At 44.9% G+C, this 15,979-nt stretch overlaps 2 protein-coding genes across 2 annotated transcripts; both read left to right on the top strand.

Annotated features, from left to right (window-relative positions):
* The first annotated feature begins 3,182 nt into the window (after positions 1-3,182).
* LOC104463795 (olfactory receptor 4S2-like) lies at positions 3,183-4,129 on the top strand. The gene is given in 2 exon segments (XM_010076261.1): positions 3,183-3,882; positions 3,885-4,129. Coding segments are annotated over 2 exon segments (912 nt in total). The 5' UTR covers positions 3,183-3,215.
* Positions 4,130-7,956: 3,827 nt separating this feature from the next.
* LOC104463788 (olfactory receptor 4D5-like) lies at positions 7,957-8,883 on the top strand. Its single transcript, XM_010076255.1, has one exon. The coding sequence runs from the start codon at positions 7,957-7,959 to the stop codon at positions 8,881-8,883; it is 927 nt and encodes a 308-aa protein (XP_010074557.1).
* Positions 8,884-15,979: the final 7,096 nt, after the last annotated feature.

Raw genomic sequence — 15,979 nt, 5'->3', positions numbered from 1 at the left:
TACAAAAGAAGGTTTTTTTTTATGTACTCTGTAATTTGCTGACCTTTGCTAAAACGTACAAGATCTTGCAAGAGGCTTTAGTCACTGGATTGCCAGTGATGAAATGTCATGCAGAATAGGACTTGAAGTGTCATCAAGAGGTACCCTAGGCCATCTCCTCTCTTTGTGAAAACTTAACTTAATCCTAGCCAGTACTGAGAGAAGTGTGCCTAACCTGCCCTTTAAAAGATTACCGTGACAGGTAACTCTTTACCACCTCTGGCTGGAACCATGCACAGAGCTAGTTCTGTAGTCCCAGGTTAGGTCAATTTGTTATTTTGTTTCCCATTAACGACCTGAGATTTTTGGGAAGAATGCTTGCAATACGGAGATGCTGCAATTTCTCATCCTTTTCAAAATGTTAGCAGTCCTTATTGTATTTATTTTATTTTGCAACTGATTGCATTATATCGTATACCTCTAGCCTGTCCCTGAAAAGATACCTTAAGAGGTGAGACATGTGGGAATCTCGTACTGAATTATCGGTTCTAGTCATCCGCTTAGAGTCAAAAACAAGAAATAGGCACCTCCAGCATGTAATTCATCACATCTTTAAGTAGACACCTTAGGCTGGTCATGAATTGCCCTGCAAAGGCAGAAAGAAGAGTCCATATGACTGGCTCGGATATAGGTGCTGACACGACATCAGTCAACGAGATGGAATGAGGCAGATGAATATATTGCAGAATGCAGTTTGGTGGTGGTGAGAGCGGCCACACAGTACAGCTGTCTGTTGTCAATGGGTTGTATCTTTACGATCCTTTCAAAAATATACACCTTGGTTTAGCTTAAGAGTTTCCCACCTGCCGTTCTTCAGGAATATCGTTTTCCTTGATCATTTATCTCTTGGTCACTCCTTTCTGAGCTGCTGCTTGCCCAAACATGACACCCAGACTGGTGGGGTTTGCTTCCAGTTCTGCTCTGGCTTAGATGGAGCTCAGATGTTTCTCTTCCCCTGGCTACTGCACAGCCATAAATATGTGCCCTTTTTGTCCTTTTGTTTTCTTCAGAAAACTGTGCCAGCGCTACGTGAAAAGAGGAGGGACGGGAAAGATCACAACTTGGGAAGACTAGGTAGAAATCGATATCACATTGTTCTTATTAATCTTTTTTCCTTGGAGTTATATCAGAAAATAAATTATCCATGTAAATTTTACTGCCCTTCTTGAATATCTTTTACCTACTCTAAGTACTGCTGTAAGCACAGGAAAAGTCCCTAACTTTCCCAACTTCCTCTCTAGGCTTTACGTTGTGGGTTTGAGAGCAATTTTGGTTTTTCTCCATTTTAGTGTTTCCTGTGGATGCTTGATCAGGTTTTGCCTGCACAAGAGTTTCTGAGTTTGCTGTAATTTTAAATAGGTGCTAGATAATTTGAATTAACAGAGTCATTCCACAGATCTGCTCAGATCACCTGCACGAACAGGGAGAACTGATGTGTTTTCATAGGGCAGGACTTGCAACGGTGACTTTTAACAGCAGTTAGGAATGTTTTGATACCAGGATGAATCTCATACAGCTGATAATTTATTTCAAAGAGGTGCCTATTTTTGGTTAAACTCTGTAAAGAGTAATTTAGTGGTTTCCAGGCTTCTTTGACCTGGGGAACTCTGATATCTGGGTGTATAACAGCAAGTTGGCAATGTTTAGGGCTAAGTCTTTTTAAAGACGTAGATTATCTGTTTACTAGTGACATGTACTTCTCTGGGGGCTACAGCAGGAACAGCTCCTGTTTAAGAGACATCTTTACTTCAAGAATATCTGATTGCAGAGGTAAGGTGAATATAAATCTTGCAAAAGGCCAGGTGTGATGTTTATTTCAACCAGGAATGCTTTCAGAAGAAATACATGTTCAATAGTTAATAAAATCTATTTATCTGGACAGCATTAAAAAGCCCCAGCAAGCAAACCCACGTGCAACGTAGCAGCCTAGATGGCCACACTGCAACATCACTCTCCAGAGACTACCCTAAAAGCTATTCCAAGTACAATTTTTAGCTCCTTGTCCACTGATGATTTCTGACAAAACTTTGTATGCCTCTGGGATCTCATTACTCCTGATAGTCTTGTGCTTCCGCTGTGTGATTTACTTTAAATATTGCTGCTACAATTTCCCCGTCTTGTGAGAGGTAATTGTTCTCATAGATGCTCTTGGAAGTTGCCTTTTGCAGAATGAGAAGTGCAGATAGAGTCAGGCTGTTCTTCACAGCCGCTGTAGGTTTCAGGACTGGCAGAGCTATGGGCTGCTTTCACAACATCTGAGCTGCGACTTGCAGCTGAGACATTCTGATGAAACCACCTGAAGCGGTCAGAGGAGGTCATCAGAGGAGCGACAGCAAGCAGACTCTCAGAGGTTGGCAAATATGAACTGTGTAAGTTTTCTGATATTGTTCCTTTGTTTTGTTCAGGTGTGACTCTGATCCCACCTTTGAAAACAGGCATTTCTGGTGAGTGACTGTGGTGAGCTGTATGAATTTGGAAAAAACTCAGTTAGAGATTTTTCAGCCTTTGTTTTGGTTGGTGTCTTGTTTGCTTTTTTCCCCAGTTCTGTGCTGTTTCCAGAAAGATCTGCCAAAAGGATAATGTCAGTGTTAGAGGGGACTCAGGAGCTGATGACAGCCCTTCCTATGTGCTCAGTCTTGCACTGAGCTGTACATGTCAGCAGCAATGGTCACAACACACATGCTTCTTCCTCTGCTTCTGGAGGAACGTGGAGATGGGGATGGAGACACTAAAGAGCCTTTCCTCTGCTGTCCTAGTTGGGGAGTAGCCAGGAGGCGAGGCAGAGAGCTCAGGAGAAAGAACTGAGTGTCCTGTGATTGTCAAATAGAATTCAGACCCCAAAGGTCTTGCTAATATCACATGCAAGGCTACCACACATTTGCTGCCTTTATCTTCATGGGATTCTTGAGGTATCATTTCCATCACCCTCCTCAAATAAATAATCTGAGCTTGTTATTATATACGTCAATAATACGTTCTGATTTGGATAGCACCTGTTATTCCTCGAGGGAAGCATTGACTTTAAATGGAAACTGTCCCCAAAAAGACAGCAAAGGAAATATGTTTAATAGTTGACATACCAGTGGTCAGTATGTTTGTGTACCGACAATGTCCCGTGTCTAACGCCACAGCTGGTGTCTCTTTTCTGTGCTTCAGGTCCCGCCTACACGGTCTCTATGGGGAACAAAAACAATGTGACGGAGTTCATCCTCCATGGACTGACACAAGATAAGACAGCAGCAAAAGTGTGCTTCTTGTTATTCTTAGTCTTCTATGCTGCTATCATTCTTGGAAACCTGCTTATCATGATTACTATAAAGACAAGTGAGCAGCTGAACTCTCCCATGTACTTCTTCTTGAGCTACTTGTCTTTTGTAGACATCAGTTACTCCACTGTCACAGCTCCCAAACTCATTCATGACCTTCTCGTTGAGAAGAAGACCATCTCTTATGTGGGTTGCATTGCTCAACTGTTTTCAGCCCATTTCTTCGGGTGCACTGAGATCTTTCTTCTCACAGCGATGGCCTATGATCGTTGCATTGCCATATGCAAACCGCTTCATTACACAAACATTGTGACCAAGCGTGTCTGTGGCTGGCTGGTGGCATCTTCTTGGGTGGGAGCCTTTGTACACTCACTGGTGCAGACCCTGCTGGCCAGTCAGCTGCTGTTCTGCGGGCCCAACAAGATTGACCACTATTTCTGTGATGTTCACCCTTTACTGAAGCTCGCCTGCACCGACACCTACATCATTGGTGTCACTGTGGTTGCCAACAGTGGTGCGATTTCCCTGAGCTGTTTTGTTGTTCTCGTTGTGTCCTACGTTGTTATTTTGGTTTCTTTTTTTTTCGTCTCAAAGCACTCTATACATGTTCTTCCCACATCACTGTTGTAGTTCTGTTCTTTGGGCCATGCATTTTTATCTATATGCGCCCTTCTACCACCTTCTCCGCAGACAAGATGGTCTCTGTGTTCTACACCATCATCACACCTATGCTCAATCCCTTGATTTACACCCTCCGAAATAAAGAGGTGAAAAATGCCATGAAAAAGTTATGGAGCAGAAAAGTGCAGAGGAGCGAGAAATGAAACAACACGGTGCATGTTTGTAAAATTATGGGAGCTTAAGAAACCATGGGGAGGGAAATAGAAGTGTTCAGGAGAGACTTTCCGGTGACTTTGCTCAGTTTTTAGCACAGCTGTTCAGAACAGGGCTCACACTGAATTCAAGGTTTTACATAACTCATCTTCTTTGGAAACTGCAGGTCAAAAGGATGTGAGGTTACTGTCAGCTACCAAACCCGAGCACTGGGGGTGGTACTGTGGCATTTACTTTCAGGCACCTCATCTTGGGCATTTATCTAGGCTTCTCCCGGCATTTGGAGAAACAACCAAGTATTTTGAGAGGTTGTTCTTTCCTAATAGATCCTAAAACCTTCAGAGAGTAGCATCTCCTTGCATTTCTGCACAAAGGAGCGATGGTGGTACCAAGCTTCCAAGAGTAAACAAACCTTCCAGTGCAGCATAGCACTGGCAGCTTTCATCTCATATATTTTGGTGGGAAATGGTGGCCCAAGGTGTTTGCCCGCTGCTGGAAGCAATCCTACCACCGCTGTTTCCCTTTCCGCTTGTGATAAAAGCCTGGTTACGAATACTACATTGTCACATGCTGAGTCCTGAGTGACCTATTAAAAAGCTGATGCTAGGTGCACGTTTGGTCATTTGCTGACGCCAATAACAGGAAGGGAATCTTTTCTCCTTCCCCTACCAGTGCAACTCCCAGTAATAATGTTTCATATTATTATAGCTCAATGTCAGCACCATGATTCAAAAGCTCACCAGGCTAACAGCTGAAACCTTTCCTACAATGGTGAGTCGGGATGTTCCCATTTTTATGTAGCTGGTAACTCCTGGTGAATGTGCTATCTGCTTCAGTGTTGTTCTCCCTCCTGCCCTGGTTCCTCAAACACTCATAATCTAAGCTGTCCAGTGATAACAAATGTAAGAAATGCAAATGAATGCCCAGGTCCAAAAACCCTCCGGTACTATACACCTAAAATGATGGCTGTTCTTGCTCAGAGCAATTTCATTCAAAGGAGCCCTGCTGCCTGACACCTTTCTGAGATCTTGAGATTGTGACATAAGTGACCTCTATAATCAGTGATGACTGACAGAAGAGGAAGGTTTATCTTCCCTGCTGTTAGGGGGTAAAAAGACGTGTCACCAAGATTTCCTCTCTAGATTTCCAGGCTCTTCCTCACTGGAAGAGGCCACTCCTTTCACCTCCTGAAGATGCAGCAGAAATGGCCATAAAATTCAATAATCACATTTCTTCTTTTTCTAGATCACATGTGTTCAGAGACCAGTTTCCCATCTTTAAAGCTCATGCCATGTGATGGGTTTGCCTTGGCTAGCTGCTGGATGCCTGCCCAGCCCCTCTCTCACTGTCTGCAACAGGACAGGGAAAGAAAATGAGATAAAAAAGCTTGTGGGTTGAGATAAAGATAGGGGGATCTCTTGCCAAACAACATCCCAGGCAGAACAATCAGTTCAAGCTGATTTGAACTTGAGCCATAGCTCTCAGTGGCATATCACCACTGACATCTTTGGTCTGCCCAGACTTTCCTTTGTCTTGAGGAATGAACATTCGTATTTATCCTTCTCTCTCACCCTGATGAGGCATTGATCCAGTCTATCCCTGAGTGACTGCAGTTTCCCACCAGTGCTGCCTGTCCTAGCCCTGCAGCAACATTTCCTGGTGCCTGACACTGTCTCAATGCAAGGATTTGTAGTACAACCCTGCATCTATGTTTTTATGACTAGACACTTGGGTTTTTTTAATAAAAAAGGCTTCTGAGTGCTTAGAAGTGTGCGGTGTCTTATCCCGTCTTTCTCAGCCTTCAGAACTCCATGCGCAGAAGGTCATTGAGCAAATTGACTGCTGCTGCACACCAAGGGACCCAGCCACCAAAACTGCCTAATAAGGCCCTTGGGTAGCTGCTTAGAGTCTGGTAATGACACAGTTCTCAGAGGTCCAACTCCACTAGCGGAAAACTAACTTTTGCCTATGTGTGTTTCAGGGGTGTTTATATGTTGTGCTGGGAAGTGATGACTTTAGGGTGAAGGAAGACTTGAGAGGCACAGAGGTCAGTTCAAAAAGCCTTAGAGGTGTTGCCTCATTGGATTGTTCTGTCTAAATGGTAGATGGAAAACGAGACATTGATACCATCACAGGAAAATCTGCCTGTAACCTGTCAGGATCACTTGAAAACCTGAAACAAATCATTATGCAACAAGAAACTTAAACAAGAGCAAGGATATGGCAATTACAAGCAGGAGGAAGAAGAGTGGAACAGTGCTCTGACCTGTCGGATGAATAACTTGAAACAGATTTGGAGTGAATAATTTAAAATGTTTTCAGACAGCAATTGCTGTGGAGTTCAGCCTTGAAAGTTCATGTTGTGTCAACATTTAGTAACTGGGTACAGTAGTAACCTTTTTATCCTCTCCTTTGCTTATGCTCTTTGTATCAACTGTGGCATATTAAAGCACATGTGTGTGGTTGTGTTTGTTTATGTGAAAGGCAGAGAGAAATGTTTGGTAATCTGTTGAAAAATATACAGAAAAATGTAAATACTGCTGTGACTTTTTGGCCATTTGGATCCTTCAAGGCAGCTTCGTTCAGTGTTGATTGCATCATAGACATCTGCTCTCCATTTATACTCAAGGACAGATGTGCTGTCTTCAATGGTCATCTCACTGCAGTGTAATGGTCTAAGGAAGGGAAATCAAGTCATGCCTTTAAGGTGCTTATTGCTCTTCTTTGACTATACAGGGAGCCAGAGCTGTTACACCCAAACTGTGATGCCTGTTCTGCGGGTCTCTGTCTAGTACAACGTTCAGGGGTTGCTGTAGACAGTTCACCCTCTCTGCAGCTGTGCTAGCTCTGGCAGACTGCTGGGCCCTTGGGAGAGGCAGGGAGGAAGAAGTGGGATCATTTCTAAACTAGCGCTGTGAATTGCAGACATATATGCTGAATTATGCATGAAGCAAACCTGACTGATGAGAAAGAAAAACAGTCTTTGAGAACTAAAAGAAAGTGGTGGAGAATAGAGCAGGACCTGAGGAAAGTGCTCAGGCATTAGCAAAAGGCAAGAGGCGTGTATGAAAAAGAGACACTGCTTTCTTAGTAGTAATCTGCTTGATGACTTATAAACTCTTAGGCAAAATGAGCAACTAAAGAATTTCCTGGTGTGACCGTATATTAAAATAAGCATTCCTCTGCTGGTCACATTTTAAGCTCCATAAGACGGTGAGTGTATTTGTCTACTGAAGAACTTTAAAAACGACTCAGAGTGACAAAGAGGTAGAGAAACTGTGCAGAATTTTGCAGCTTCTGCTATGTTAGAAAACACAATTTCTTCAGGAGAGCACGTTCTCTTAACAGCAGGCTTCTGAGAGCATTCAAGCCACTCAACAGCTGCGAGCTCAATGGAGAGGAATACCAGTGAAGAACCTCCCAGACCTGGTTTATATTTCTAATTTCAGAGTGGACAAGCTAACTGGAGAGCCCTTTGGTCAATTAGAGGAATGCAATTAGGAGCAGAACACGGAATAACTCATGGTTGAGCCATATGTTGTAGACACAGTGCCTGAGCATGGCAAGCACTTGCTTCCATCACGGCAGAAACCTGAAAAGGGAGTGGGAAGGCAGGAGAGGAGAGGCAGGCAGTGCTCTTGGCAAACACTGCTCTCCATACTTTATGATATGACACTATGCTTTCTGTAGCAGGCAGAACAGCAGTAAATACATCCTGCACTCATCATCCATGGACCTTGGAGCTGTAGCACATCCTGTTCTCATCCTAGTCAGCCCATGACTCCACACCTCTGCTACGGGAGCCAGAGCTGAAGTGATGGCACCAGGAAACTTCTCCCAGGTGACTGAATTCATCCTCCTGGGTCTTTCAGATACAAAGGAACTGCAAGTCCTCTTCTTCGTCTTCTTCTTCCTGGCCTATGTCATGATTCTGCTGGGGAACCTTCTCATCATTGTGACAGTCAGGACTGACCCCAAGCTGTCCTCACCCATGTACTTTCTTCTCTGCAATTTGTCCTTCATAGATATCTGCTGCACCTCTGTCACCTCTCCCAGGATGCTGGTGGACCTGCTCTCCCAGAGGAAGGCCGTTGCCTTTGAAGACTGTATAGCCCAGCTGTTTTTTCTGCACTTCATTGGGGCGTCAGAGATGTTCCTCCTGACTGTGATGGCATACGACCGCTACACGGCCATCTGCAAACCCCTGCACTACACAACCATCATGAGCCGGCGGGTCTGCTGGGTGCTGGTGTCAGCCTGCTGGGCAGGGGGCTTCCTCCACTCCATTGTCCAGACGCTGCTCACAATCCAGCTCCCCTTCTGTGGCCCTAACAAAATCGACAGCTACTTCTGTGATGTGCCCTCTGTCATTCGGCTCGCCTGCACAGACATCTATGTCACTGAGTGGCTCATGGCTTCCAACAGTGGCTTAATATCCCTGGTTTGCTTCCTGGTGCTGGTCACATCTTACACGTTCATCCTGGTCACAATCAGGATCCGCTTCACCGAGGGGCACTGGAAGGCGCTCTCCACCTGTGCCTCCCATGTGATGGTCGTCACCCTCTTCTTTGTGCCCTGCATCTTCATCTACCTCCGTCCCTTCTCTACCTCCCCCTCCGACAAGCATATCTGTATGCTCTACACTGTCTTCTCCCCGGTGATGAACCCCCTCATCTATACCCTGCGGAATAACGAGGTGAAGGCATCCATCTGGAGATTGTGGAAACGCTGCAAAGTCTTCTGAGACAAGCTGGGCTTGCAGCAAACCCAGAATTACTCTCCTACAGACTAATGGCAGATTAGGGCATGGGAACAGGGTTGGAATCCAACACGCGGGGCAATACCTGAAATCCAAAGGATGTTTAGTTCCAGTTAAGGAATTTACCTAACCTTGGTTTCTTCAGAGCCATAGATTTTGTTGGTACCCTTACCTGTTTTGTGGGCTAACCCATCACAGTCCACCTATGGGTTTTTCACTGCTGCAGGACAGATGAGACATTTTTAAGGTTTTTACTATTCACATAGCTTTGCAATTACAATTGTAGCTTCTGGTGACAGAACATCCTTCTCTGCACCCTCCAAGAGAAGTCAGGGGATAAAACTCTTGGGTATGGAGTGGCAGCGCTGTGCAGTGAGATTTGTGATGCAGTGACTGAATTAGAAGTTTTGCTTGGGTAAAGCTGAAATGTTTGGGATTAAATTCTAAGGGAGAAGGAATTGTGCTGTGGAATATGGTAGAATTCAATAACAACCCTTTGAGCACTGGATCTGCACGAGCGGGAAGCATTGAGCAGCCTCTGGACATTGCTTGGAAAGAGTAAAGCACCGTTACACAACGGAACTTGCACTGACATTGTTACTGTTTATTAAAAAACACCGAGAAATTTTTAAGGCATGGATAATTCTTGTCCCTAAACTACAAATCAGAAAGATCTGAACAACTGTGGTCTTTGTGTCTTTTTTTCCCCCCCTGTTGTCTTGTCTTTGCTTTTCTGTGTTTGTTTCCATGATGTTCCTCTGTTTCTCACAGAAACAGATGGCCTCTTCCCATCACCACAGCTATTTTTCTGCCACGGCAAGTGTCTGCAACCTGTTCAAAAACATTTCACATCCCTTCTTAAGCTATTACCTACTGTTACCACAAAAATCTGGTTAGAAAGGAGTTCAGGAGCCTGAGTGACTCCTCTTTCCACATTGTTGGTGAAAGAAAATAATTTCCTCTACTTCAGCTCTGAAACCTTTAGGTGTGCGGAAAAAAAAGGACGGTGCTGTCCACAGCGACTGGCTTTAGGCTTCTTAGTTTTTAGACTGCTTCTTGGGTTTTGGGCTGCTTCTTACAGGCATTTTCTGAATTACCTGAAATAACAAAGTCAGTTCATATTTAAAACATTTAAAACTGGGCTTACATTTCAAACTGGGTTCACATTTAGCAAACCATCACTTCGGGACAGTGTAGAACTAGAATATTACAGTCAAGGAACCCCAGAATAGTCTTATTCCAGTTTTGGTAACTCCCAGCATCCCAGCAGCTCCAAAAAGGCTTGCACCAGGCTAACAATGGAACTTCCATGTGTGTGGATAGACACGGGGAGATCAAAGGTCCATAGGGAAATCGGGCAGGCAAGCCAGTCCTCACCGGAGAGGCTTCCGAGCAGCCACACAGCAGCTCCGCCTGGGTCACGCAGGAACCGCTGAGATGCACACCGAGGTTATTGCCCAACTCGGGAAGCAAGCAGCTCCGCCGGTGTGAAATCCGCTGTTCTGGCAGAGCTGACCAGTGGCTGTGACGGAATGATTGGCCTCTGTCATAAAGGAGAAACTGGAAATGGGAAACAGGTCTTTCACCACTGGGTTCTGAGACCTGAAGAACACGGGTTTGATACTAACCGGTGTAACTGCTGAATTCCCTCTGGCAAGGATTTTTTTTGGTTTTGGTTGGGGTTTGTTTGACCTTAGTTACCCTTCTTACCTCGGCCCAACAGGGTAGCATGGCCATTCCTGACACAATCCGTATGTCAGGATACATGAGAGAGGGATGGGTAATGTTTACATTCAGTCCCTTGGATCCCCTACTTGAAGGACAAGGTGTGAGTTTCTGCTTCCCACACTCCAGCTGTCTGGGATGTAAGGTATGTGACCTCAGAAGAAACCAGCTTCACTTTTGATCTTTACAAAGATCACGTTTGATCTTTACAAAGAAGATCTGTGGATCCTAGGGCACAGCATGTCTATTCTCAGAGATGAACATTCCCCAAGAAATGCTTTTTTTTTTTTGACCACGAAGGGAGCTGAGACTGATGAGATCAGATGGACTCACTCCTGGTGCAGATTTGGGTGAGATAAATCAATGTGCTTCTCCGTATTTGGCTATTCATATTTCCAGATTCAGCCTGTTGCTGAAACTTCTAGATAGACTCATGCTCAGCTGTTTGACCAGAGTATGTATTACATCTTGCTGTCACCACATTAATATCATTTTTAAGTACAAGCCTCTTCTCCCCCTCTGACGTGCTCTCACTGTGCGGTGCCACCAGATGGCAGAGGCACGCACGCTGAGTGTATCTAAATGCACACACCGATACTGGTGTTTACTGGTCAATTAAAGACTGTGGAGATTTTATTTGTAGGATTTTCTTCAGATGTATAAAGATGCGGGGTTTTTTTATCTTTTCAGAAAATAGTCATAATTCTCTCACCCAAGTGAATTATTAAAATCATACAGGGAATATGTAAAGGAAGAAGTGACACAATCCAGCATTACATCTGGGGAGAAGGCAACGGTGTTTGGGGAAGAGGACTGAAGAAAAGACAATAGGATTTAGTTCTGTGAGGTGCTTTTAATAACTGACATTTCTAGCTTGCAGTAATGAAGTTTCTGTACTCCTTCAGCAAACTTTCTGAGCATAGCAATTATATCACCAAATCCACCAGAAGGTCAGGGTCTGCCAACAGGAGAACACCCTCAGGTTTTTTGTGCTAGAATGTTTGCTTAACCCAGGACACTCCTGCAAAGATCAGGTAGCCAAGGTGTGGGTTAGAGGAAATCACCCCGTAGCGCACAGAGGCCAGTTACCCAGTGCTGGGGTAAACGTGCTCTGTTCCACCGACATCTCCCAGCTCTGGTCAGTCCCCAGCACCTCTCATAAAATCCTGGACTAAACAGTACTCTACTCCAGTAAATTTTCTAGAACTTCTTGTGTTGTAGAGTATTAACACCTCCACTGAAGATGCCGGGTTAAAACATTGGTGGTAAAAGTAACTTTTGCACCACTGAAGCCTACAAACCAAATCCTCAAACCAGTGTAAGCACAGTTACGGGAAGCAGGTGGGAAACTCTTCAGCTGTTGTAAATCAATGCAAGTCTAATCAGAGCCTGTAGTCCAGCTCAGATGATGTTAATCGGTTTTGCTTCCTTTGTTTGGCAGGTATAAATCAGGGGCAGCAACAGCTCAGAGCTGCTACAAGCTGCTGGATGAAGTTTATGTCTGGGATGACCAGGAATTGTCTCAAGAAAAACATCAGGGTTTCTCCTAGCAAAGGAGTGCAGTCAGAGTGGGAGTAAGCAGCGTCGCAGTCATGGCCCTTGGCTGAGGACCTCAAAGCTGGGGGCACTCTGTATCCCGGGAACGCTGCTGCAGCTGCTTGTGTGCAGTTAATGCAAACTGGCAGTGGCTCTCCTGGCAGCTAAGGTACCTGCTCTCCCATTTGCAATGAGTTTGTGTAACTAAAAAACCAGTTCGCTCCTGTCATTGTCCAGCTTCTCAAGAAGTGTGTGGGTCTCAGCAGCTTGTGTTAAGTTAAAATTGTTGTTCCAGGGGCAGTAGATTTTGGATGGGGCTGGCTGGTCCTGGGTGAAGGGAAGGAAACTCCCCGGCTGGGCAGCAGGGTCAGAGGAGGCTGGGATGGGAGAGTCCCTCTGCTCAGGGAGGCAGAAGGGCTGTAACTCGCTATCTTCACTGTTGCTGTTACTCATGAAGCTATTCACAAATCCAGGTTTGGATATTTAATCAGTTTTAAGCTCTTCTGCCAGGTAGCATCAGCCCCTGTTATGTATATCCCCGCAGTGAAACTGGCCTGCGAAGGGATCGCTGCCCTCCCTAAAGACACACAGACTCTGCTTACCTGCTGGAAATGGTTTCTCGGTGCTGGTATTGCTCTGTGCTGCCCCTGCCACTGGATGCTACTACATGTTGGAGTATAAATCTAGAAATATTTTTTTTTAAAGAGGAAAAACCATGGCAAATGCAAAAGGAGAAATAAAGTGAAATTTAAGTGGATGGTCTATAAATAATTCCGCATTCGTGTCTGCCACGCCAATGTTTACGCTGGCCTCGCAGAGACAGTCGGGTTTTCCTTGGCCCTGAGGTTTGTCCAATCTGAAAGGCCAATGTAACGAGACCAGAACTGGTGTTCACTGGTGGGGGCACATGGTGTCTCTGGGTGGTCTGTTGTTGTGTGAATACATCCTGGTGTTGCAAGGGTCTTTTTGGAACAAGGGGACTGAGCCTTGCATTTCCCAGTATCTGATCAGCAGCCTTCATTTGGGTCTGTGGGTTGGTACCCGTGGGGAGATGGGGTGGAAATGCCCTCGGCTGCTGATACAGCAGGGAAATGGGAGAGGAAATGTGGATTTGGGAGCCTGGATTGAGGATTTCTCAATTGGTGTGTTTTTTTTCTTCTCAGTGTTGCAGTATGTCCCATTAAGAAGAAATGTTTGTGCTGGGGAGGCAGAAGGGAAAGTGTGCAAAACGGACACGGCAGGCTGATAACTATTAGTAGATGACTAACAATTATTCTGTGATGATAAAGTCCCCACCAGAACCAGTGCTGAATTTCAGCTGTTTCTCTGCACTATCTGTAATCACAAAACTGTAATTTCCTACTTTTTTTTTTTTCAGTTCCACATGCCCTCTAGGGGAAGTGCCTACTATTTATTTCCTTTGCTTTTCCACAAGGAAACACCATGCAGGTCATTGCACGTATTGATTTAAAATAATCTCTCAGATTTTGACAAGGAAGCCAAAAGCAAATTCCATATGGTTTTTGGGAGCCCGCGTCTCAAGGCAAGCAATTTCACATAATGGAGTTGTCTCTCCAGGAAGCATCTAGGGATGGTTTTTAATAAGGCCTCAGTAGATGCTGTTAAAAAGTTGCTTCCTGACAAATTGCAATAGTGCAACTTGACAGGTGAGTTTGTAAGAGTGTGTAAATTGGCTCCACTGTGCATCATTAAAAACTCAAGTTCTTTCTCTCCTGGAAATTAGCAGCGCTCTGAGCTTACGCTCGGGTTTGATTATTGCCCTGAGGACAGTGGAAGACTGCCTCAGAGGAAAAAGTCCTTTGAAAATTGGCAAGATGTCTACAGTGCTTTTGTTAAATCCCAAGAAAATGGAAGAGTTCCTGGTCTAATAAATTTGATTTAAAGACTATGGGTCAAGCAGAGCTATCTGCATTGCTGGGGGGTGGGGGGGCAGCTTTAAAAGTACTTGGACTGGGCTGGTTTCAAATATCTACTTTTTTGTGGGGTAACATGCTGCAGACTAATGAATCTGGTCTTCCCAGCAATAACTAAACTCAGAAATGATTGTTGGCAAAGATAAAGCGGCAAATGGTTTGGGCTCACAACAAGCATCCCTAGCTGGAGAGCCCAAAACTTCCCAAAGCTTGGTAAGATCACAACTGGTCAAAATCAAATCTCTTTGGCTGAGTTCCGCTGGGGATGATCCTGGCATGGCAGGAGGGGTGGGCAACAAAGCCCCTCTCCAACCAAACAGCTGCCCCTGTGCCGTCTCTCTGAATTCGGAGCTGTGGCCAGCACTTCTGGTTCAAGCTCTCGGGGACTGGCAGGCCTGGGATAGCTCTAACCCAGCACAGCATCAGCTATTCTGCTAATAGGTTGCTAAGGTTTTGTTGTTGTTGGTTTGGGTTTGTTTTTTGTTGGGTTGTGGGTTTTTTTGGAAAGTGACTATTTTATTATGAAATATCATGTAAGAGCTGTACCTGCAAAGCGTACACTGTCAGCTAGGGATTTCTTATGGCAGCCACAGCAAAAGGAGTTGTAGCAAGTGGCTCTGGGTGGCTGAGCTATTTGGGTGAGTAAGATACGTAACGAGTTTCCACTGTGTACATACACCAGTGGTTTAGGGAGTATGGGATAGCAACATGTGAGGGATTTACACTGTACAAGTATCTCCAAACTGCTTTGAGATATGGAACACTACCTGGGAATTTTTTTTTGAGGCAGAACACCCTTTCTACAAGCAACGTGTCACATCTGCAGCCATTTGGGCTGAAGGCTTGATTTTTTTTTTTTTCCTGGGCAATGTTTTGGAGCTGCTACAATTACTGCGTGTGGATGGAGTATTTTGGTGTCCAGTGTGTGCAGGGGCTAGGAAGGTTATTCTGATGAAGTATTTGTGTAAAATTCACTATGCCTTGGCAAGCATATGGTAAATAAAACTGATTAAAATAACAGCATGACAGACACAGCTGAGGGAGCTTTTGGTAACTGTTGATGATTTTCACAAGAGCTTAAAGACTGGGTTTGCATGGGGCCCATACTAGTGGCATGTACAGGTCACAGGCATTCCCAAGGAAGAAGATCCCTGCAAATACCCAACTGAGCACTGGATGCAGAGCTGAGAGCCAGCGGCCCAAAGTGCCCTCCATAGTCCTGGCTGATTGCCACCTCGATGGGGCCAACCCAAAAAGAAGCATTTAAGATTTATGATGCAAACCTCCCCTTCCAGGTGTTTATACTTGCACATGTTACCACACCACCACTCTTTAGAGGTTTGCATTTTGGTGAGATAGCTAGCTGCCACGTGTACAGCGTGCTGGTGGCTGGCAATGAATGGTTTGTAGCAGAACGTCAGGCATTGGGTTGTGCTAAGGTTGGATTATCAGCCCTGGGCTTTAGGCATAAGGTCTCAGATTAAAAACACCAAGAGCGAATAGTAGGAGGCCCCTTGACTATTGGCACAGGAAGGTTCTTTGAAGCCTTGGACCACACGGAGACTGTGCATGAGGTGTTGCCCTCTCGTGGCTGTTCAATGGAAAGGTGGCGAACTGGCCGTGGAAGTGGCATGGAGCCAGTTCAGGAAGATGGAAGGGCCCAGTCCTAGTTCTTCTCGCAGCTCTGGAGGAGATTGAGCTCTTTATTTTATCTTTTTTTCTGGCATCTGTGTTTATTACAAAATTATTAGCTCCATTCTTTGTTGCAAAAGGTCATGGGAAGTCTGATGGTCCTAGGGCTACCTGCAGTACAGAGAAAGGTCTGGACCACATGGATTTATTCAAAGTAATGCTTGTAATTCATGTTTCTCCTTATGCCAGGGCAC

The sequence above is a fragment of the Pterocles gutturalis genome, unplaced genomic scaffold (assembly GCF_000699245.1).
Source record: "Pterocles gutturalis isolate BGI_N339 unplaced genomic scaffold, ASM69924v1 scaffold18633, whole genome shotgun sequence".
NCBI classification, from domain to species: Eukaryota; Metazoa; Chordata; class Aves; order Pterocliformes; family Pteroclidae; genus Pterocles; species Pterocles gutturalis.
The sequence above is the reverse complement of the archived record's forward strand: the minus strand, read 5'-3'. Positions and strand labels throughout refer to the sequence as shown.